At 32.6% G+C, this 26,550-nt stretch overlaps 1 protein-coding gene across 2 annotated transcripts; it reads left to right on the top strand.

The window, feature by feature from the left end:
* Positions 1-8,307: 8,307 nt before the first annotated feature.
* LOC120265832 (putative multidrug resistance protein) lies at positions 8,308-14,714 on the top strand. 2 transcript variants are annotated; one of them, XM_039273810.1, is made up of 8 exons: positions 8,308-8,377; positions 10,393-10,656; positions 10,747-10,801; positions 10,885-11,063; positions 11,150-11,607; positions 11,703-12,243; positions 12,319-13,179; positions 13,255-14,714. In XM_039273810.1, the coding sequence occupies exons 2-8, from the start codon at positions 10,432-10,434 to the stop codon at positions 14,623-14,625; spliced, it is 3,690 nt and encodes a 1,229-aa protein (XP_039129744.1). In that variant the 5' UTR covers positions 8,308-8,377; positions 10,393-10,431; the 3' UTR covers positions 14,626-14,714. The 2 variants fall into 2 exon arrangements, with proteins under 2 accessions (XP_039129744.1, XP_039129743.1); XM_039273809.1 differs by lacking the exon at positions 8,308-8,377 and having other exon boundaries at positions 9,688-10,656.
* Positions 14,715-26,550: the final 11,836 nt, after the last annotated feature.

A 26,550-nucleotide genomic window follows, 5' to 3' on the forward strand; every position in this document is an offset into this window, starting at 1 on the left:
ACACTGTAGAACAAGTTTTGCACTGTTTATGATGATCATAGTCATCGAATTATCATTCGACAACTACTGTGGATGTCCCTAGATTACCGGTCCTTCTATATATATATATATATATTTCTTATCATTTATATTCTTTTTCCAAAGTCTCATTCACTTAGTTATTTGTGGGCAAATGGCCATTATATATGATAGACCCTAAGCCCAATACATAGGGATGGCAATGGAGCTGGGCGGGGATAAGGATTGGGTGGCCGCGAGCGCCTTGTATACCACATGCCATGCTCCTCGGCTTGCTTTTTAATCTCAATACCACAACCACCTTATGATCCCACTTCACTCCTCCCCACCTCGTTTAGCATTTTTTTCCAATAAAAATAGATATTTTAACTCTTTTTTTTTAGCTTATTAAAGTCGATAATTATAGACTTTATAATACCAAATTTATAAAAATATTACAAGATACATAAGAACACAACACCTCCAACATTCTTCTCAAATTCTACAAAAATATTAAGTGAAATTGATAACCATAGTATTATATTTTTTAATAAATTATTAAAATACATAAATATAATCAAAACACACAACTATTAGAATTGAGTAAACATAATCCTATTTATCTTGATTTGGAAATAGGATTAAAACTAAAAATTATATATATATATATATATAAAAGTAATTTTTCAATCGAGGCCGGATGGGGCTAAATTTAAAATAAGAACCGTACCGCTCTACATTTTTCAAAAAAATCCATACCCTGCTCTTCCCGTGCCATGCTCTCGTAGAAAAAACAACTCTGACCATGATTAGCTAGAGTTTCGCTATCCTTTGATTACCTAGCAACATAAGGTTACCTCCACTCTCAAATAAAAATCCCAAAAATTAATATTGTATAATTATTTAAGTACATATAATAAACATTTAATTTTAAAATACTAACATTAATTAAGATTTATAATTAATAAAAAATTTTAAAAGTTTAGATTTAGCTACTATTAATGAAATAAAAATTTATTAATCCAAAAAAGTCCTCTACAACAGAAACTGATACATGTAAATCCACATATTTTAACATGGGGCGTTTGGTTGGATGTAGTTGAAAATGCAGTGAATTTGTATTTACAAATCTTTGGATTTGAAAATTCAGGAAAGTCAAATCCAGTGTTTGGTTGGATGTATTTGTAATGTTAGATCACAGAATTTTGTGTTTGGTTGGAGGGATTTGTAAATTTGGATTTGACAAACATATGTCTGGTTTGATGTAATAATTAATGTATATTATAAAATATACATTTAATTTTATATAAATATGAATTTAAATTTCAAATATTATGAGTAATTAATATAATTAATATATACTTAATTTATTATAATAAAATATAATATATCAATTATTTATTAAAATAATTAATATAATATAATATTTCAATTATATACTATATTACTAATATTAATTACACTATCATTATGTTTTATTTAATATTTTATAAAATATAATTATAATGTAATTAATATTATGAATAATTAATATAATTAATATATATGATGGTTCCGGTGGGGGTGTGATGTGTTAAATTCACTCAAAAACTCACTCAAAGATTAAACACACACACAATCAAAGCAAGATAAAGGAGACAAGCAAATTGGTAACCCAGTTCGGCACAACCTTGCCTACATCTGGGGGGCCAGGCCCGGAGAAACAATCCACTAAAAGAGATATAGGAACAAGGACTACAACACTCACTCACTCTCTCAATACAAAGAATATCCTCTCAAGATTGCTCGACGACCACACACTCAACTCTCACCCGAAGAGTCTCTTACTTGTTAGGCGTCATCCCTAAATCTTCGAGCGGGGATGTCTTATATAGACGCATCGACGTCTACAAAGTTACCTCTTTTAGAATTCTCGCGGCTTCCTAACTTGGACACCTTCCAAAGTTAGATGTTGCAACACCCGATTGCAACATGGCCCACTTTCTATCGAACAGGGACCGAGTTCCCAGCCGGATGCGCTCGAATCTGCGACCTTGACCTCCGGTTCCTTCGATCCCGCCTCATAGCGAGTTGACTCGACCCGAGCTCCTTACGCACATGTAGTCGCTTCCTTCCTCTGAGTCACTTCGGGAAGGTCTCCCTCTCACGAGGGGACGTGCCCACCAAGGCACACGTGACCATCTCACCAAAGATAGCCACCGAAGATCTCCCGATCTTCCTTTCCAATCTTGGCCCAAGTTTGGTCTTCTAAATGATCTTCGTTTGACTCATGGAAATATTGTTACTAAACTTGATATTGTCTTCATCCAAGTTTAGCCTTCAATATCTTTAAGCATGATCTTTAATCATCCATGCTTGGATCTCCAAATCTCTAATCATATCACATGTAATCTTCAATCAATCTCCTCATATGACTAGTCTTCATGAATAGTTCCGCCCATAGATAGCTCTTGAATCTTCCTTCAATATAGTATTGCTAAATATGGTCTTGATGGTCTCCTTGGTATGTCTTTACCTTATTTAGTTTGTGTCTTCAAATAGCTTCAAATAATCTTCATGATCTTGAACTCTTGCTAATAATAGAATATTCCTCTATTCAAATAGATCTTTCTAAAAAGGAGCTCTATCAAAGATATGAATTATCATCCCGGATCTTACCAAGGATAGATAATCATATCTAAAATAAAACTTGCCTTTCTAGAAAAGATCCTATAGTCTTGATGCACTTTCCAAAAATAGTTTATCATCACATGATTGTATTGAGAGAAATATCTGCTACATAAAATCTTCAACCTTAATCTCCACCTTTGATCTTCATTAAATCTCTTCCTTGATCTTCATCACATGTCATGACCATATGCTATGTCATTATTTTAATCACCTCTTCTTTGATGAGTCACCACATGCCACGTCATCATCCTTTTTTCATGTCACCACTTGGCTTGTCATATAATGTCAATCCACGTCATTAGACTTAACAATATACTTAATTTATTGTAATAAAATATCATATATTAATTATTTTTATATTTAATATTTTATAAATATAATTATTTTGTAATTAATATTATGAGTAATCAATATAATTAATATGAATTCAAATTTTAAATATTATAAGTAATTAATATAATTAATATATATACTTTCATATGAATTTCTCACATGCAAGTCATGTGAGGGATTCAATGGATGCGATTTTAGAATTTGGTCATTTAACCAAATTCTATAATTCCATGACTTTTAGATTTAAAATATAAAAAAAAATTCAATTTTTTTCAAACAAACAAAAAAAATTTTAAAATCGAAAGAGTTTAAAATCCTTTGGCTTTCAAATCCACTTAAACAAATTTTGACATATACTCAAGGGTGATGATACAGTGCATATTTAGGGAAACAATCGATTTTATTGGTTACAGATGCAATGTACCAAGACATGTGCAAAAATTTTTCATTATTTCTTAATTAAAAAAATATACCTTATTAATTAAAAAAATAAATACAAACCAAACATGCTACCGGGATTTCATTCAACTAAAACTTTTTGATCATAAAATAGAGGACTTAATTTTATATATTCAAATTATTATTTATCAAATTCACTGATGTGGAGTTTTTAATTATTCTAAAAAATGTGATTAACTAAAGTTTGAGCCATCGGTTACAAGTGAAATGTACCAAGATATTTACAAAATTTTTTCATTATTTTTTAATTAAAAATACACATAATTAATTTAAAAATTAAAAACAAACAAAACATATTACAGAGATTTCATTTAACTAAAAATTTTCGATCATAAAATAGAGAACTTAATTTTATATACTCAAATTATTATTTATCAAATTAATTGACGTGGAGCTCTTAATTGTTCTGGAAAGTGTGATTAACTGAAAGTTTTGAGCCACCCTTTGTTTTCTTTATTGTTACAATAATTCATCAACTATAAAATTATTGTGGATTTGATTGTGAAGTTTATCTGCAAACTTTATGAGTTTGGATTGAGATGAGAGCAAGGGGCAAAAGAGGAGAGCCAGAGATGTACGTAAAAGACGCTTGTCATGATGCATACACGTAACTAGATCAATCATAATGTTTAAGATTAATGGTATTTAACAATTAATGCTGTGTGGTACTTTCAATAATTTTGTGGAACAAATTGGAAGATAAGATGATACACATATATATATATAATTCCTGAAATTATTTGCACATGCTAGTAGCTTTCATGACTTTTCTTAATTTTTTGGAATCTTTTTCCCCTCTAGCGCAAGTGAATATCGTTCCCTATCTTATTTTTTTTTTAAAAAAAATCTCCAATCTTTCTCATAGCAACATTTTATTCTCTCCTCCACTCTTTTGCCATGTCAACCCTTTTTATTTTTAAGTATTATTTTTTTTACAATAAAATGTGGATAAACTGGATGTATACAAATATAGATTTAATATTTAAATATACTTATGCTCTCATATTGTATGCATTAAGATTTGAACTTTCTTCATCAGCGAGACATAACATAGATGCGGTGGCAATAGATTAAGTGGTCATTAGCAAATATCACCCTACCATAATCAAGTAATAAAAATAGATATTTATTACTTAAATATTTCAAATAATATATATATATATATATATATGAAGAAATATTAACTGCGGATGTTCGCAGAACTCGGTAGTTGAGTACAGTAATAATTAAGCGGCTACATTGTGTATTAATTATGGGTTAGTAGGGTTCATTAGAGTTTAATGGTCGAGATATGTTTAGTATAAATAGGGTTTAACGGTTCAGATTTATTCAGATATTGTGCTGAAATTGATTGAAAGGTTGAGATCAAAATACTATACATCCCAATTTTTATTGTACTATTATTTTATAAGCACATGGATGTATTCATTGTATAGAGTATAATTGGGTTGGATTAAAATCCAACGTGCATCAATGTCCATAAATTTTTAATTTATGAACATACTTAAATGATTGATGTTCTATATATATATATATATATGTATATATATAACCATTTTATGTAGTTCAATGATTTAAAATGTTATTTCTAAACCATTTATTAATGGATTTTATCGCACTAATTAGTTTCGAATTTGAAACCAAATATATCTATGTTTAAATTTTAGTTTTCTAATCAAACAGTTTTTTTAAAGAATAACTACATTAGAATCAAGTTGGTTCAAATCCTATGTATTTACCACGAAAACAGTTCCACTGTTGTTATATATATATATATATAATATTATAAATTATTTTGAAACATATGATTATAATCGATGTATTAGTATAGTTTAATTGTTTAAACTTAAAGGATTTGAATAATATATAATACGAATAATTAGAGAAATAAGACTATTACTAGTTTTAATTTATATATGATATGTGTTGGAAAAAAAATGGATAACGTGAGGTTAAGAGGAATATCTCTCAGACAAGGAATTTTGGGGAAGAAAATTCTTGCTTTATGGAGAATGGGAATGAGGATCCCATAATTCCCATTCCTTGTCCTACCAAATTTCACTGCATTCTTTCCTGATGGAATATTTGAAAATATAAGTTTATGGTCAAAATAAGAATAAACTAGATTTCATTCTCCATTTAAATTGTCACTGATTCTTCTTTATTTATAATATTCTATTTTTAAGTAAAAATTCGTTGTCTTCTATATAATTAAATATATTTTGAAAATCTTTATATTATATATATACAAAATTTTGCACAAAAATTCCCTCCTAAAATTCCGCTTGCCATATATGCTCCTCAAAAACTAAATTTTTATTTTCTAGGAACTTTATAGATGTATAAAATTTTTTTATCAAAATGTAATAAAAATTATATGACGTTTTGCTTACTTTAATTTATTACTTAACGATAAAATGCAGTTAATTTGTTATTAGGATTAAAGTTTCAAATCTTTTTTAAAAACACAAAAATTTCAAATCTACATTTACAAACCTCTGCATCAACCATAAAAAAAATAGTTAATATAATTTAATTAATATTTAAACAAATATGTATATAATATTTACTGAATTAATCTTTCATTTTCATCTTATAACATGGTCATTGAAAGATAATAATTTTTTTATAAAAATTAAAATGCATAATACCCGAATTGGTCCCTCTGCTTTTCTAATCCCTCTACATAGCTGTATTTTCAAAGGGATGGACCACATGGGAAGAGATTAAGGGTAAAGGGACTATGGGTCATTTTCAAGAGTAGATGGATTAGTGTGGAGCATTTCTGAGTAGGGAGACCTGGAAGAGAGAGAAAAGTAGAAGAACCAATTCGGGTATTATACCAAATTAAAAATATCAAAATCAAATTTAAAATCAATATATTAGACAAGTTATTGAGTTGATTCCCAACCCAATTATTGTGTATCAATAAACCAATCAATATGTTTACATTCAATCAAATCCATTTAACCTGAGTCAACTTTCGGATCAGGTCAGCTTATCAGGTTGTATAACAAAGTAGACATGTCATGCATTAGAAGCGTGCATACTGTTAAAAATTAATTGTTAGGTTCATGTATATTCACCTAATAAATATAGAGATTCAGTTAAAATCTCTCATAATTGAAAATTTTGTTTAGCATCATTCCGGTGTATTTTGAACTATAAACAATGACAGTCCTATAAAACATCTTTTTACATTATCACTTAAGTCTGTCAAGTCATACATTCATACATAAACAAGACAAACATAAACTGAATTCTATAGCACCTCTTCAATGTTTTTTTTGGGGCTATTTATTTTTTCAGAGGAAAATAATAAGATACAAGAATTCTCTTGTCCACATGAGTAGTGAAGAAGACAGGCATGTCTTTCTCCATGTTATTCTCGAAGCATTCATTATAAAAAAACCTTGTCATCTCTCTGGAATTCGCAAGATGTTTTCCAAATAATATTAAAATAATGATGATTATAATGTATATGCATCATTTTGAAGGTTTAATAAATTCTAAAATAATAAAGATAAAAATATATAATTTAAATAAAAGTTAACAAATTATTTTATTGTACACGTAATACAGATTGATAATGACATTCTGAAGACATTAAAGTCATGGGGGAAAAAGTTTTTATTTAATAAAATGAGTTTGAAATTAAATGAATATAATCCATAATTAACCACAGTAGGGATAAAAAACCTGTTTATATTGCTTTCTTCACTGCATACCCCACAAAAAAATGGATAATTACTAATATAACCCTATAAACAATAATTGTTCATACACCAATACAGACATTTATATTTGATTCTACATTAAAAAAATAAAAATAAAAAATTATAGCCCTTAAATCTCTACAGCTCAATATGAAAGAAAAATATTAAAAAGGCTCAAATATGTTGAACCTCCCTTTGAAAACTCGGATGCAAAAATCCCAATTTTTAAGATTTATATATAATCTTCGTAGCACATGCACAACCTTGGGTCGAACTGAAGAGTTAATTCCTTAAACGATCATTTTTCTAAGTGTCACTTGTATTTTTATTAACTAACATTTGTGGCTATTTTGATTTTTTTTCTTCATTTTTAATGGATTATGTGGTCTCCTCTCATATGTATTTTTTTTTAAATAAAATAAATAAACCAAAAATTTATTAAAAAAGAGAGAATCCTCTCATATGTATTTGTTAGTTTTAACTTTTCTTACTACTTCCAGAAATATTATAGTTTATTTATTTTGATAAAAAATATTAAATATAAAAATTAAATATACCTTTTTATAATTTTTTTAATATCAGTAAGTAAAAAAAAAATATTTGGACAAACAAATATAATTGTATAAGAGTATATTGGTAATTACCATCTTTTATAGGGGCCATCCAAACAATGTTTTATTTATATATATAATAATACAAAGTTGAGCATGAGATTCTTACTTTTATAATCTATTGAATCAAACACAGTCAAATATAACACTTATAGAAATAGGTAACATTTTATTTTTTCAACAAAAGTCAGACAAATCTCAAACAATCATTTGTGATGGGAATGGGAGTATATTTTCTTGCACACACTATAAAAATGAGTACTTATTAACATACTTTTAGAAAAAAAAAAAATAATCATTTTTTTATATTTCTATAAAATATATATATTTATATATTATTGTAGTTAGAAATTAATTACAAAGTGGACCCATATTAAAATTCCAAATACATGGTCCATGGACCCACATTATAATTCTGAATACATGGTCCATGCTCATCCATCCACTCATGCCATTCTTCAACCACATTTTTTTTTATTTTTTTATTAAGGAGTATTAAATGCCACCTTGCAATCATCAAACTAAATTCTTATATACATCATACTCACTGCCTTCAAACTCTCAACAAACTTTTAGTTCTCTTTTCTGAAGGTGAGTTCCATATGTTCTACTTTCATTCATCTCTCTTGTCATCTCTTTTTCTTCATTAATTATTGAAGTTATATGCCCTGTTAGACATGAATATTTTCCATCATGATTCAATCAATATGCATTCTTTTTTGTCTTTTAAAATAAATCAAATATGAAAATTTGTATTCAAATCAACGTTGAAGCCTTTTGATAAGTCTTTATTAGCTTCTCCATTGGAGAAGACGAAATAGATGAAAAGAATTTTACGAAGGGAATGTTGATCCTTATATTTAAATTAAAGAAAAAAAATCTTTATTTATTTATTTATTATTTTTTTAACATCAATATCTTACCTATGATTCTTAGTTGGGATCCTCAATTTATTTATTTCTATTGCCTACCTGTTTTCAACTTATCCATCTTATCAATAAAGCATTTCTATCTCTTTCTATTCACATCAATTAAAGTTACTTTTTATATGAATCCAATTGTTTCATGGAATGTTGTATTTCATTTCATTTTTAATTAGTTTCTAAACACAAAGCATTTTTTTTTATTACTAGTTTATGCATTTATATATAAACAATTCATGAAGATATGTGCAAAATTCCAAACACTTGCAGTGGAGGATCTCTTAGATTTTGTTTGGTTTTATGTTTTTTTAGTGCTCTGTTTCATGTTGTTGTATTCAACCAGTAATATCGGGTGCCGGGCCGATTCACACATAGTTTTTAAATTTGAAAGATTATATATATATTTTAATTTATTTTTTTAAAAAACTTTGAATTAATCACCAAATATTAGTATTATATTTTTTAAATTATGTCTCTTCTTCTTCGTTTATTTTAATTGGCTATGTTTAATTTGATTAATTTAAATTTTGAATTAAATTTTATAATAATTAAAATTATGACTGTAATTTTTATTTTGTAATTTTTGAATAATTATTTATTATTCATTATATTAGTATAATTATATCAGTTAAATTATAAATCTTACATCCTTAATTTAGAAATTTAGAAAGTAAATGAAATACTAAATGCATTTATATAGTAGTAGTTATATATGGGTTTAAGTCATCGTACGCAAAATGCAGAGTTGTTGTGTATTGTGTAACAATGTTTTGCACTATTTAACACTGTTTATGAATTGATGGTGACTATTGATACTAATCTAGTAATTACTATGTACATAAAATTTATAGAAGTCCGTGGAAGATCGATTCCATATATATATATATATATATACAGAGTTTTTTATAATCAAAATATTAAAAAAAATTGGCCTAATTCTCATACCGTCCATACTATTGTTTTTGTCAATATATATATATATATTAAAGAAACATTTGCACGGGAAATATGAGGGGAAAAAAACTCTAATTATTAATCAGCGTAATCTCCAAGATCTCTCTACTCCGACTCATAAAATTAGCTTGCAAAACCTCAAATTATTTTAAAATACATTATTATTATTATTATTATTATTATTATAACCTTGCAAGCTCGTCTTGTGAGTTGTGACTAGTGCGTAATCCTGTCTATTATTTTCAATTCATATGTAGCCTAACATTAGTTTCCCAAAAGCAAGTGAAGTGACAAAATGGCACTCAGTCTAAAACAAAAACATGTGTCATCATCATCAACCCTTTCCTACTTCCGTTTTTTCCACGGATTCTCACTAACATACATATCTTGTGAACAAAGTTCCTCAAGTTTTCTTCTTCTCTGTTTTCAATCACAATCCAATACATAACTCTTCTGTCTTCTTCTTCTTCTTCTTCTTCTTCTTCTTTCTCCTCCTTTTTCAAGTGGAAAATTCATAGAAGTTCACTATGTTAAAGTTGCCCATACCTTAATCCATGCATTCATTCAGAGATACAAGTCTGAGCCAGCAAGCATCTTGGCATAAAAATTCAACCATTCTTCATTTATCTAACATATGTACTTTATTTAGCACGCATGCCTTTTTCTGTATCCTCAATTATTGACCAAAATTTAACTCACAATTAATGCCCTATTTTTTGTAACCATAAGACATAGCATATCACTATTCAGAAGAAGAAGGAGAAGAAGATGAAGAGTGGGAAGAGAGGGAAGTCTGGTTCTTCAATCTCATCTTTATGGACAATACTCAAGCAAGCAGATGTTTCAGATAAGTGGTTGATGGTCATTGGATTCATTGGAGCCACAGTTAATGGGCTTACAACTCCAATCATGCTTCTGATAACCAGCAAGATTATGAACAGTTTGGCTGGTGTTTCTTCTTCAACCCCACTCTTCATCCATGATGTCAACAAGGTAATTGAATTGTTACTCTATTTCCTTCATTGTTTTTAGATATTTATATCTCTATTTTCCATGACTGAAGATATTGATGTTGTATTGCAGAATGCTATTTATATGTTGTACATGGCTTGTGTATCCTTTGTGGCTTGTTTTTTAGGTACTTTCTAAGAGCACATTGATGTTTTTTATGTGCATCTGTGATATATTATTGCTTGAGATTGATGATTGTTGTTGTTACAGAGGGATATTGTTGGACAAGAACTGGAGAACAACAAGTGGTGAGGCTGAGAGCTAGGTATCTTAAGGCTGTTCTTCGTCAAGATATCGAGTATTTCGACATGAAGGTTGCATCAACCACAGAGGTTGTTACTAGTGTTTCCAGTGACAGCATTGTCATTCAAGACTTCCTCAGTGAGAAGGTAATATATGTGTATATATATATATATATATATATTGATTCATGAACAAATAGAATGAATTGATTTATTAAACATTTGTGCAACAGATGCCAAATTTCATTATGAATTGTTCCACATTTGTTGGTGGATATTTGATTGGTTTCTTCATGATGTGGAGATTGGCTTTGGTTGTTTTCCCAACTGTTGTGCTTCTTATCATACCTGGGATCATCTATGGGAGAATTCTTATTAGCATTACTAGGAAGATCAGAGAACAATACAACAAAGCCGGGGCAATTGCCGAGCAGGCAATTTCCTCTATTCGAACTGTATACTCTTTTGTCGGCGAGCAGAGAACGATAAAAGAGTTTGGCGTTGCACTTGAAGGTTCATTCAAGCTAGGAGTGAGACAGGGGTTGATCAAAGGCATTACAACAGGGAGTAATGGTGTAACTTTTGCAATTTGGGCATTCATGATTTGGTATGGGAGTAAACAAGTCATGTTTCATGGAGCTAAAGGAGGAACTATTTATGGTGTAGGAGTTGCTATAATCACTAGTGGATTGTAAGAGCTCCAATGAATCAAATCTCAGAAGTTTTTATCTTTTTTTTTTTTTTAAATAGTAATGAGTTGTTTCTTTTGTTTATCAATGAAAACAGAGCATTTGGATCAGCAATTTCAAATTTGAGATACTTCTCAGAGGCAATCTCAGCTGGGGAAAGAATACTGGAAGTGATTGAGAGAGTGCCAAAAATTGACTCAGAGAGTGAAGAAGGTGAAATCTTGGAGAGTTTTGTAGGGGAGTTGGAGTTCAAAGATTTGAAGTTTTCATATCCTTCGAGGCCGGAGAGTCTCGTGCTCAATGATTTCAACTTGAAAATTCCGGCTGGGAAGATTGTAGCATTGGTAGGATCAAGCGGGTCGGGGAAGTCGACGGTGATAGGATTACTAGAAAGGTTCTATGATCCGGAGTTTGGTTCAATCCACGTTGATGGAGTGGATATCAAGAAGTTGAAACTGAAATGGTTGAGATCTCAAATGGGATTAGTGAGCCAAGAGCCTGCTCTATTTGCTACTTCTGTTAAGGAGAACATACTGTTTGGCAAAGAGGATGCTTCAATGGAAGAAGTTGTGGCTGCTGCAAAAATTGCAAATGCTCATGAATTCATTTCAAACCTTCCTGATGGTTATGACACCCAGGTAAATGATTATTATGCATGATCATTTATCACCAATGTCTTTGTGAATTTTGATCATTGAATTCTTGGAATATAGGTAGGAGAAAGGGGAGTTCAAATGTCAGGAGGACAGAAACAAAGGATTGCTATAGCAAGAGCAGTGCTAAAATCTCCAAAGATTCTTCTGCTTGATGAGGCCACAAGTGCATTAGACACTGAATCAGAGAGGATAGTTCAGGAAGCACTTGACATGGCATCGGTTGGCCGGACTAGCATTGTTATTGCTCACCGATTGTCTACTATCAGGAATGCAGATATAATTGCAGTTGCACAAGATGGGCGTGTCACAGAGACAGGAACTCATGATGAACTTATGCGTGATGAGTTTGGTCTTTATTCATCCCTTGTTCAGCTTCAACAAACCAAAGGAGGATCAGATGAATGCTCATCCATTGATTCATTAACAGCGGTTATATTATCAGAGGATCAATCACTTAATCATAAGATTGAAGAAGGCATGCCTAATTCAAGCCTGAAATCTGAAGAAAAACCAACAAAAGCATTCCCTGCACCTTCATTTCAGAGACTACTACTATTGAATGAACCAGAGTGGAAACAAGGCACAGTGGGCTGCTTCGGTGCGATGGCATTCGGTGCGATACAACCTCTATATGCATTGGCAATGGGGAGTATGATATCGGTCTTCTTTCTCAAGAACCATGATGAGATCAAGGCGAAAACAAGGACTCATTCTTTGCTGTTCATCTCCTTATCTTTCTTATCCTTTTTCAGTAACATTGCACAGCATTTTAGTTTTGGTGTGATGGGGGAGCACCTTACTAAGAGAGTACGGGAGCGAATACTCTCAAAGATACTCACATTTGAGGTTGCTTGGTTCGACAAGGATGAAAACTCCACAGGGGCAATCTGCTCTCGTCTCGCCAAAGATGCTGTTGTGGTTAGTCTATCAAAATCATTACAAAGTGAATCTTGAACTAATACACACGAATGAAATCTCGTATTTTTTGCACAGGTAAGATCATTGGTAGGAGATAGGATGTCGCTGCTAGTTCAAACAGCAACAGCAATCGTCATCGCTTGCACGCTTGGGCTGGTCACGGCATGGAGATTGGCTTTGGTCATGATGACTGTCCAACCTTTGATCATTGTTTGCTTCTATTCTCGCAAAATGCTTCTCAAGAGCATGTCAACCAAAGCTGTTAAAGCTCAGTTAGAAAGCAGCAAACTCGCCGCTGAAGCTGTTTCCAATATTCGCACTGTCACTGCTTTTTCCGCTCAAGAGAAGATTCTCCGGTTATTTGAGCTCACACAAGAAGGTCCTCAAAAAGAAAATCTACGGCAATCTTGGATTGCCGGACTTGTCCTCGGCATTTCCCATAGTCTTACCAAATGTGCATTTGCTCTCAGTTTTTGGTACGGAGGGAGATTGGTATCTCATCATCTTTTAACTCCAAAATCACTCTTTCAAACATTTCTAATTCTAGTCGGCACTGGCCGGGTGATTGCAAATGCCGGAAGCATGACTAGTGATCTTGCTAAAGGTGCCGAAGCAGTCAGTTCAGTGTTCACAATTCTTGATCGTCAAACATGCATTGAACCAGATGATTCCAAAGGTGATTCCCCAAAGAAGTTAATTGGGAGAGTTGACATTGTCGATGTCGATTTTGCATATCCATCACGACCAGATGTCTTGATCTTCAACAATTTTTCATTAAGCATTGGAGCTGATAAGTCAACTGCATTTGTGGGACGCAGTGGATCTGGCAAGTCAACTATCATCGGTCTAATTGAGAGGTTTTATGACCCATTGATGGGATCCATAATGATTGATAATAAGGACATAAAGACTTACCATCTCCGATGTTTGAGAAGGCACATTGCAATGGTAGGTCAAGAACCGGTTTTGTTTGCAGGCACTATTGAAGAAAATATTGCTTATGGTGTCGATAAGACTACTGAGGCGGAAATAGAGTCCGCTGCAAGGGCGGCTAACGCCCACGAATTTGTTAGCAGTCTAAAAGATGGATATAAAACATGGTGCGGAGATAAAGGGATCCAATTATCAGGTGGACAAAGACAACGTATCGCTATTGCTCGAGCAATATTAAAGAACCCAAGCATTTTGCTTTTGGATGAGGCCACAAGCGCATTAGATACTCGATCAGAAAAAGTGGTGCAAGATGCGTTGGAGAAGGTAATGATTGGGAGGACTTGCGTTGTGGTTGCACATAGACTGAGTACAATACAAAATTGTGATATCATTGTTGTTCTTGAGAAGGGAGTGGTTGTTGAGAAAGGTACTCATGCTGCTCTGCTTGAGAAGGGTCCTTCAGGTTCTTACTTTTCATTGGTTAGCCTCCAACAACGGAATTTGAATGTGTAATCTTGTTATTCTATTGGACAGTTATGCTGATTATGGGGACCACAGTTATTATAAATTTATAATGGTGAATAAAGAAAATATTGACAAAACTTTGTTCCTGTTATAAACAAATATTTTAATGGATGTCTACTGTAGCAATTTCACTGTAGCAGCCGGTATTACCATAGCAACTTCTAGATATTACAGATGAGCTGACCCACGTAGATCTGATAGCACCCACTCAGATCTTATTCTTATTCCACCAACGGGAGTATTTTTGGACCGTCGGATCGAATCGATCCCCGGTCGTTCATTCAACTCTTAGTAACCCCTATAAATACCCCTCATTTTTGTATACTTTGTAATATATAGAGAAGAGAAAGAAAAGAGAGAAATAAAAAGAAGAAAGAAGAAGAACTTAATTCTTCGAGGGTTTTTTTGGGTTTTTGGTAAATACTCCCAGCTCTCTATTCTTATTACTATCTTTACATTTATAACATATATATTCTTAACATGTTATCGGACGAATTTGCTCATATGATTTTTAATTTTTCTTTAACTCATCTAATATATATGTTATATATGTGGAATCCATTTCTAACACTCGAATCGCAGGGAAGGATCGACAGGGTAATATAATACTAGCAAACCATACATTTTATTCGATCAACAATACATAACATTTTCTTAGAAGCATACATAAAAAACATACAGTACTAAAGCCACTAAGGCTAATATTACCATTACTTTTTAAAATAAACAAGAAAAAAATAATAATATTATTATTACAATGAGGTTTTACTATCAAATCCAAATCTTACGGTATAATCTTCCCCTAAGTCTGCCATGGTAAGCCCTCGGATCCCGCAATCGGTAAAAAAACTCCACCGGCGAACCTCCGACCCTTTCTCTTCTCCACTGGCCCGTCCTCTCTTCCCCGTCGGCCCTCCTCCCATGGGTTTTGGTTTTTCCGGATTTCTTGGCGGCCGGCCTTTCTTCGTCGGCCCCCTACTTTCTTCTCTCCCTTATCTTTTACTTCTTCTTCCATTTTTAACTTATAATCACTTTCAAACAAATTTTTAATTCCCAATCTCTGCAATAATTGCAGCGTATAAACAGTACCGTATACATGAATAGTACCGTATACATAAATAGTACCGTACATGAACAGTACCATATACGTGAATAGTATCGTACATGAACAGTATAGATGCTTTATGTTTTATTCTGTACTCTCTATTCTAATTACATGTTGTATTATTATTTTGAAGAAAAATGGCAAATATTGCAAAAAGAGAATTTGAGGCCCTTCAAATCTCGGGGAGCAATTATATATCCCCGGAGCCTCGATATCAAGCTCCATCCGAAAAGCAAGAAACCCCGAGTAAAACTATTGAGGGCTAATAACAATGAGCCTAGTGATAATAAGGCGAAGGCCTTAATATTTATAAGGCATCATATTGATGATGGCTCGAAGAATGAATACTTGACCATTGAGGATCCACGGGGAATTGTGGTTATCCCACGAAAGAGAGATTTGAACATCTCGGAATGGTCTACTTGCCCAAAAGCACGCAATGATTGGTCAAGCCTCGGGGTTTCAAGATTTTTAAAAGCGTGCAAGAATATAATTCGAGCTATTTAAAAATTGTTTCGATGACTTGCGTCTCGTGGAGAAACAGTGATAGAAGGAATGATGCTCGAGAAAACATTTACAACATTTCACGCACAAAATGTTATATTACAACAACAATATAGAGAAAAGAATTTTACAAAATTCTCTGAATTAATTTCTTGTCTCCTTGTGGCGGAGCAAAACAATGAATTGTTGATGCAGAATCATCAATCTCGACCATCTGGATCAGCACCACTGCCAGAAATTAATTTTGGGCAAAGAAGATGGTGTGGTCGCGGTGCTAGTTTTAAAAACCGCGGTGGACGAGGAAATTATGGTGGTCGAGGACTACGCGGTCGTGGTGGGGGCCGAAATAATATCGGACCACGCGATAATAGAATTGATGTACATCAACAGAAGCAACAAAGCCACAAGATGGGGTTAGAGACAAAGAAAGATACATGCTATCGTTGTGGCCTGGAAGGTCATTGGTCCAGAATTTGCAGGACCCCAAAACATTTTGTCCATCTTTACCAAGAATCACTTAAAAACAAGAAAGGTAAAGATATTGAGACAAATTTTGCTGACAACCCCATAGTTGATCCAATTGAGGATAATTCCATAAATAATTTAAATGTAATCGAAAAATACATATTTAGATATGTCGATTTCCTTATAGACTAGTTTGTAATATGTCTTTATGTTTTTTTATTAAATTATGTTTTTTTCTTCTGTTTTGTTAGAATATGGTCGATGATGAATGCATTATTGATTCGGGACAACGCATACTATTTTTGACAAGAAAAAAATATTTTTATATCCTTATCAATGAGAAAGGCATGTATAGCCACAATAGCGGGGTCATCGGACACGGTTGAAGGTTACGGAGAAGCGGCATTGATGTTGCCAAATGGGACATCCTTGCGGATGAAAAAAATGCTCTCTATTCCCCTAAGTCTAGGAGGAACCTTTTTAAGCTTTTAAAGATATACGTCATAATGGATATCATTTAGAGACGGTTGATAAGGAAGGAAAAAGAATATCTTTATATTACACAAGTCATTTCATGCCAAAAACGTGTACTTGAAAGCTTTCCCTGTATATCCTCAGCATTATATTTTACACGTATTAAAATGATGGAATCACATACGGTATTAACCCGGAAGGTTAATGACCCAGAGATATTTAAAATATGGCATGAAAGACTTGGACATCCGGGATTGCTATTATGTTCGTCGGGATTATTACTAGTTCTCATGGACACCCACTGAAGGATTATAAAATCCTAACACATAATGAATATGCATGTTCAGCGATGTTCGATGGGAAAAGCTAATAACCGGACCTTCTATAACAAAGGTGATTTGGTGAATCTCCTAAATTTTTTTAGAAAGAATACAAGGAGACATTTGTGGACCAATATATCCATCATGTGGACCATTTAGGTATTTTTATGGTTTTTAATCGATGCATCGACTAGATGGTCCCATGTTTCACTACATCTACAAGGAATGTAGCATTTGCAAGGTTATTGGCACAAATTATCGGGGCTTAAAAGCACAATTTCAGATTATCCCATAAAGACAATTCGTCTTGATAATCTTTGGTGAATTTTTCATCAAAATCATTTTATGATTATTGTATGGCGATTGGAATACATGTTGAGCATCCGATGAGCTCATGTGCATACCCAAAATGGGTTGGCGGAGTCATTAATTAAAAGACTCAGATTATTGCTCGATCGATGTTATTAAGGGGACGAAGCGCCTACAAGTGCGTGGGGTCAGTGCTATTTTTGCATCTCTGCGACTTTTAATACTGGATCCGACCCACTGCATGTAATTTATATTCACCACACCAACTTGTTATGGGTAAAGAGCCTGATATTTCATATATAAGAATATTTGGTTGTGCAGTATATGTGCCAATACCACCACCAAATCGTACAAAAAAATGGGTCCTAGCCTGAGACTTGGTATATATGTTGGTTATGATTCCCCTTCGATTATACGATATTTAGAACCATTAACGGGGGATGTATTTACTTGTAAGATTTGCAGATTGTCATTTTTGATGAATCTGTCTTCCCCTGCATTAGGGGAGAAATGATTACTCAAAATGAGCCAAAAAGAAATTGATTGGAATGCATCACGATTACATACATATGATCCTCGATGCGAATGAATGTGAACTTGAAGTTCAAAGGATTATTAAATTGCAAAAATATTGCAAATGAAATACCCGATGCATTCATCGATACTAAAATGGTAACCAAATCATATATACCAGTTTGCTAATGCTCTTGCAAGAATTGAGATTCCTAAGAATCCATTGAAAAGAAAAATCAAATAGAAAATAAACCACGACAAAAAGCGTGGAAGACCAATTGGTGCCAAAGATTCGAGCTCCTAGAAAAAGGAAGCAGAAAGATAAAGATAAGGATCTCCCATGTGAAAAGGGAGAGGAAATTATAAAACCCTCAGAACAAGTTAATGAAGAATCAATGGGGGATGATATTTCTGAAAATGTTGAAAATTCAATTTGCTATGTAGATGATGGTCAAAGATTGAATCGGCATGAGACCGAAATAAATGATATATTCATCTACAATGTGGCTACAGATATAGAAATAAATACTAATAATGATCCGAGCCACGATCTATTGAAGAATGTCGACAAAAGAAATGATTGGCCAAAATGGAAAAAGAAAGCTATCCAGGTGAGCTAAATTCCCTATCAAAAGCGTGAGGTGTTTGGGCGATAGTGCCAACACGAGAAGGGATAAAACCGATCGGTTATAAATGGGTGTTTGTGAGAAAAAGAAATGAAAAATAATCAAATTATGAGATACAAAGCAAGACTGGTTGCTCAAGGTTTTTTTCTCAAATGCACGGTATTGATTATGAAGAGACATACTCTCCTGTAATGGATGGAATTACTTTTTCGATTTTTTTAATTGCCATGGCGACAAGTAATAAATTAGATATGCGAGTTGATGGATGTTGTCACAGACATATCCGTATGGATTACTTGAAAATGACATATATATGAAAAATCCCACGAAGGATATAGAAAAAAACAAACATTACAAATAATCATCATTTATACTCTATTAAATTACGAGAGATCTCTTTATGGGTTAAAAACAATGCTGGACGGATGTGGTATAACCGTCTCGAGTGAATATCTTATAAAAGAAGGATACCAAAATGATAGTATATGTCCATGTGTGTTTATTAAAAAGTTATACTAACGGTTTTTGTTGTGATAGCGAGTATATGTGGATGATTTAAATCTTGTAGGCACTCCTTACGAAATTGCAACTGCAGACATCATATTTGAAAAAAAGAATTTGAAATGAAAGATTTGGGAAAGACCAAATTACGTCTAGGGTATACAAATCGAGCATTTATCCTCAGGAATATTTGTGCATCAGTCAACCTATACAGAAAAGGTGCTGAAGAGATTCAATATGGAGAAGGCTTATCCACTGAGTACGCCAATGGTCGTCCGAACTCTTGATGTTCAGAAAGATCCATTTCGCCCACCGGAAGAAGGAGAGATCATTCTTGGTCCAGAAACTCCATATTTAAGTGCAATCGGTGCATTAATGTATCTTGCAAATAATACGAGACCAGATATAGCTTTTGCAGTAAATCTTCTAGCAAGATACAGTTCTACACCGACACGAAGACACTGGAAAGGAATAAAAGATGTGCTACGTTATTTACGAGGAACTACAGATCTGGGTTTATTCTATCGACATGAGTCTTCATCCAACCTCACGAGGTTTTCTTGATCTTTGGGTATCCGTCCGATCCTCATAAAGGGCGATCTCGGGACTGGATACATGTTTTTCTTACAATGGTACAGACTATCTCATGGCGTTCCACAAAACAAACTCTTCATGACTACTTCATCAAATCATGCTTTGAAATTCTAGCTCTCCATGAAGCAAGTCGTGAATGCCAATGGTTACGATCTATGATTGGGCATATCAGATCATCCCTGCAAAATTACCATCAGTAACAACAAATGCTACAGTAATTTATGAAGACAACAATGCTTGTATTTCTCAAATACAAGGAGGTTATATTAAAGGTGACAGAACGAAACATATATCACCAAAAATTTTTTTCTACACTCATGATCTCCGAGAAAGAAGGCGTTATAGAAGTTCAAAAGATTTAATCCAGGTGAGAATCAAGTCGATCTATTCACAAAAATCACTTCCTAAGTGCATTCACCAAAGACTTATATACAAAAATCGGGATGAGAAGACTTAAGGATGTAAGTACTTCTGATATGAGTTAAAAGTTATTTATTTGAGGGGAGATCGTACTCTTTTTCCCTTCGCCAAGGTTTTTTTGTCCCAATGGGTTTTTTTCCAAGGCAAGGTTTTTTTAATGAGGCGAGTAACCCTCAAATGTACCAAGGATAGTGTACTCTTTTTTTCCTTAGCTAGGTTTTTTTATCCCACTCGGGTTTTTTTCCTAGAAAGGTTTTAACGAGGCATATCCTTTGGTCGTAGGCATCCAAGGGGGAGTGTTATAAACAAATATTTTTAATGGATGCCTACTGTAGCAATTTCACTGTAGCAGCCGGCATTACCATAGCAACTTCTAGATATTGCAGTAGCAGCCGCCCATGTGGTACTGTAGCACCCACCGGTACTATTACTATTCCACCAACCAGGGTATTTTGGACCATCGGATCGAATCGATCCTGGCCGTTCATTCAACTCTTGTAACCCTATAAATACCCCCTCATTTTGTATACTTTGTAATATATAGAGAAGAGAAAGAAAAGAGAGAAATAAAAGAAGAAAGAAGAAGAAGAACTTAATTCTTCAGGGTTTTTTGGGTTTTTGGTAAATACTCTGGCTCTCTATTCTTATTACTATCTTTACATTTATAACATATATATTCTTAACAGTTCCAAGGTTTTATTTTAATTGTTAATTTGCATTAATTAACATGAAAATGTATTCTAAAAAAGGTTAGTTAACCGGACCAAGAGCGGACTCAAGTTGTTCGCCTCTAAAAAAGGACCAAGATGGATCAATTCACGGACATCTTGACTCTTCCGAGTCAGATTTTATTCAAACTATTATTTTTTAAATATAAAAATTAAAACTCATAAAAAAAATATAACATAAGAAAAATAATATTTATTAAAAATTTAAATTTAAAAATTTAAAATATTTGGGACCTCTGTTCCAGAGTCATCTTCTGGAATAATTGGCTAGAACACAATAATCGTATTTTCAGCCAAATATGTTCACCTACTTCTGCTACAATTTATAAAACTGCTAATATGATTCTCTCTTGGATTTCTGCAGATTCAGACTCCCACCAATTGGAAGCCTTAAAGGGTACTCAGAAGATCAAGCGTTCCCTAAACTTCCTCAGTTCCAGATCTACTGACCACACCTGAGATCTAGCGCCCAATCCGATTCAGGAGTAGTTCGTTTCTTTCTTCTCTGAGCTGGCCTGTGTCTCCAGATGGCTGACTTCGCCGGCGTCAGATTGCTCTTCTCTTTTCTCCACCTTATTTGCTTTCTATGTACTTTGTTCTCCTCATCCCTGGTGAGGATAGCAGTTTTCTGCTTTGTTTCTTTATTTGCTGTCTTATCTTTTGTACTTTGTTTCTCCCTGTTTGCTCTTTTTTAATAAATTTGTGGTTTATCTTTTTTTTCAAAAAAAAAAAAAATTTATAGGTATTCAAATCATTAATTCAATAATTGAGGCAAACATAGAACAATTCACTCCAAATAAAAAAGAACTGAAAGGTACCTATTATAAATTTTGGCATATTTTTGTCATATTAGATACATAGAGACGATCTTTTTGCAACTATAGCAATTAAAGTTATTGTTTCTTCGGGTTTGCTTTACATCCATTTTTAGGTAGTGTTTGATTAAATATAGTTGGAAATGTAGTAAATTTTTAATTACAGTGTATTTGTAAATGCTGGCTTTGAAAGTGCAGGAGAGTCAAATTTAGTATTTGGTTAGTTCAATTTGGATTGAAAACATGTGTTTGGTTGGGAAGTATTTCTAGGATATAAACACCATTGGTGAGATTGCCCTTCCTTGGTTCATTAAATTAATTAATTAATTATAAATACATAATTAAATGTTATTATTATTAAAAAAATTATGTATATAATTACTTAATTTAATATATAATTATGTTTTAATTACCATTTATTGTTATTTTTAATAATTATATTAAATATATTCCACTATTTATAATATTTTTGAAGCAGAGTATTGATGAAAATATAATAATAACCCTTTATTACTAAAATAAAATAATGTCATGCCTTTATTTTTTATTTTTATTTTTTCATTTTTACTCTCATCAGATACTTCTCCAAGTATTAATAATGTATATTCATTCATTGCATTTTATACTAAATTTGTTTACATAAACATAAAAACAAAATTTAATTGACAAAAGTACAACGAAAACAAATGGTTCTTACACACATTGCTCTGTTGATCATAGAGTCCTAAAAAAATTTCAGGAGTCGAGCTGATCCCAGATCCAAACAACAGTGCATACACTTTAAATCCTATATTTAAGCTTATTGTAAATTCCTATTAACAATCATTACTTTACATTCCTTTGAATTAACACATTTAAGAAAAATAACAGCTATCAGCATCAGATCCATAACATCCATTTAAAGTCATATTAAATTCATAACAATCATCACATTAGTTCAAAGAATATATATTCATATTAAATCCATAAACATCACACTTATACCATCTACTAATAAACTATATACATCCATGAGTGTCAAAGTTAGTTGATATACATAAATAAAAATAAGATAGGTACATTAGAGAAGAAATATGATAAAGATGGCAGAATATAAAGGGATGAGATGTCCACTACATATGAGGAAATGCAAGTTTGACGAATTAATGCTGAAAAAAAAAACATAAAGTATAAAAATTAAATCATATATAAATAAGAGTGGAAAATGAACATGAAAAAGATAACATTTTGTAATTAAGAATTTCTTACCATCTCTACATTTCAAAGGTCCCGAGCAATTGACGCAAAGAAATCATCCACCAAAATCTTCTGGAAGTCATCATCCATTCCAAAAAACTTTCAACCTCTTGCATCATCTCCCATCAAATACTAGTATACTATTCCTTGTCGTGTGGAGTAGCCATACTTTTGCAGTTTCTTACATTCTGTCAAAAGCCCTTTTGCAAAGCTCAATGATCGGATAGATTTAACTGATTCGAATGCATCTTTGATAGTAGTGGTCAGTTCATGAATTGCATCATCTTCAGTGTTTGCCTTGCGCTTTGCTTTTCCTTTATTTTTTATGTTGTGGGCTTGTTGTTGACATGGGTTCAGAATGGCTGCCTCGATTTTGGGTCACAGGTGAGTCATTGCCCTGTGCATTTGTCTCTCCAAAAGCCAAATCATCATAATGTCCATTATGGTAAGACTCTTCCTGCTCTTCGTTGAAATCCATTTGTACACCAATAGTATTCTCAAATTTAATAGTATATGACCACTAGCTTGGTCATTGCCACATATAACTTCCAGTAGGTCATAATCATCAATCGGTTTGTTTAAATATGGCTCATCTTATGCGTGGATCTGTATGACAATAAATAAATTTAAAATCATCAATTAACATTTGAAAATTTAAGATACAAATAACTATGCAATATAACAAGTACCTTAACATAATCTCTATATTTCAGGTTATTATTGTTAGTAAAAATCGAGAAATTATATAACACCTTCAAAGGCAAGCGGAAGCAAGAATAAAATTGTGATATAATCTAATTGTTTTAATAAATTCTTATTTTAATTGAAAGGTTTAGAAAATTACCTCTGGATCTTTGAAACCTTTCTTTTGATATGCTGAATTTGTCCCTTGGATTGTCGTAGATCATCTAGCGCCAAACGAAAGTCCCATGCCTTTAGGTCACACGCCAGAATCGAGAAACAGTCTCAACTTCTCCAAATAACGGCTAGGGTTAGAAAGGAAGAGAGAGATTGGGGATTTTCTCACCAGAGAATTAATTGATGCTCTCTAGGCTTAGGGAGGAGTCATATTTATAGAGACTTCATAAAACATGATAAACATTATCATTGAAGTTCTATTAGAAATATAAGTCTCAATGTAACTAAAACCACTTTTGTTTTTAAGTCCTCATAATTTTGATTAACTATTCAACTCCATCGAATTTTAATCAAAATTTAAACTTAAAACAAAAACCCTAGACCAATTTATAATTTCGCTTATCCGATGTAGTAAAATTATAAATTGACAATTTTACCCATACATTCAAAACTCTAATTCTTAATTCCTTTAAGTATGACTATCCAAGTTTGTTTCGATTGGCAATAGGAGGATACTAAAGGATAACACCTAGCTAGCCCCGTGGCCTCACGTCGTAGCCCAATTGAGCACAAATGAGTAGATCATTATGAATCTTTCCGATTATGATTACCATATGTGTATTAATCTTTCGTTATTGTATCCCAATCTAGTGAGAGTCATGGTAATTGTCAAACTCACTTGAACTCGATCATATGCAAATAAATAATGTAGAGTAAGATTACTAAACTATCCTTCATGTCCTACACGATTAGTTTGACTGTCTTGGCCAAGATCTTCTAATTTCATTTACTTATAATCACAAAGAATACTAACTTGTTTACTTCCAAAAGAACGAATTCTTTCTTCGTGATCACTCACAACTGCTACTTGTCCGACATATCCGCATTTCGAGATTAACCCTACCAAAAGGTAAATTGAGCCTAACGACTCTAGTAATAGATTAGATGTCACAAACACATTGTGATCATGATACCTCAAGTCTAAGGTCTACTCATATGATCATAACCATCAATCCTAATCATTGACTATCAAAGAGTAAAATCCATGTGATTAGATTGTTGTGAGTCATGTTCGAACACACCAATCATAGTGATGTATTTATGACATATGCTCCTACTATTTTATAGTTTCAACTAGCACTCTTTGCCAAAGTATATGTAATAAAAATCCTTGCGCATCTTTAACGACCAATTAAAGATTCTCCAATTTGCGAACTATTTGAGTGTATAAGTACTAAACCCTTCTAGTGCCTCCTCTTTATCCCACAAAGAGTAGAAGGTTTAACTTAATACACATGGAGAATGATGTTCAAAACTAATTAAAAATTCCATCATAAAATTTATATGAACATCAAAATAAATGCCTATTAATAATAATAAGAATGCATAATAGAAATGAAATGTCCTAATACAAGTATCCCCGTTGGCATTCGAAGGCATTATCCTAACAGTTATCCCAACCCTTGCCACTCATTTCTTTCAATTTTTTAATTCTTTCCCACCTTCTTTGTATTGTCCTGAGATGATTACCCACATTAATCTCTATAATTGTCATCCCAAATGCATCTTTCATGGCTCGAATAACGGCATGAATTGCTTGTGTCTTAAACCCTTTATCAACTTTTAGTCCTTGTTCAACTTGACAGGCCATAAATCTTATAAAATAATGGCTTTAAGTTGGTGTCTACCTCTTTTGCCCCGATATTACTATTGTAGGCTTCATAGCAGATGAATTTTGGCTATCCATTTCTACAATGTACACTTCCATTTTATAATAAATTGATACACAACAAACTATGATAATTGTTAATTTCACATAATATGTGAAGTAGTAAAATCATAAAAGAAAAGCATGATATTTTTTGAATTAAGCAAGTACTAAAATAATTCAATTGTGTAATAATAGGAACCAATATCAAGTTACACATCATTGTTTTTATATAAATGGTTGGCAATGTTTTGTGTAAGTAGAGAAATAAGTATGCACTAGAAAGTCACCATACGATAGGCATACAATAGAGAACAAACGATTCCTTAATTTGTCATAATTATATATAGATATAACTACTTGTTCGCCCACATTTTAATCACAGCGAGCTGCCCATTCTTGTACGTCTTCTCTTTGTTTCCTAATGGTGGTTTACGAAAGCTATTGTAATATTTTATCTTCCTTAGAATGAATAAATTCATCTTCACCACTATTGAGGATGAAATTATGTAAGATACAACATGCCAATACGAGTTCTGTTTGTGTTTTAAAAGGAAAAAAAAAAGCCTAGATGAGAGGGCTTTAAAATGACCCTTTAAAGAACCAAATGCATGCTCAATGGAGATACATGCTGATGAATGCCTCAAGTTAAAAATCTCCTTAGGGTTTGCAGATGCCCGACAGCCAAACTCTTTTAGGTGATACCTAACACCCCTATAAGGGGGTATAAAACAAGG

This window comes from Dioscorea cayenensis, chromosome 7, assembly GCF_009730915.1.
Source record: "Dioscorea cayenensis subsp. rotundata cultivar TDr96_F1 chromosome 7, TDr96_F1_v2_PseudoChromosome.rev07_lg8_w22 25.fasta, whole genome shotgun sequence".
In the NCBI taxonomy this organism is placed as follows: domain Eukaryota; kingdom Viridiplantae; phylum Streptophyta; class Magnoliopsida; order Dioscoreales; family Dioscoreaceae; genus Dioscorea; species Dioscorea cayenensis.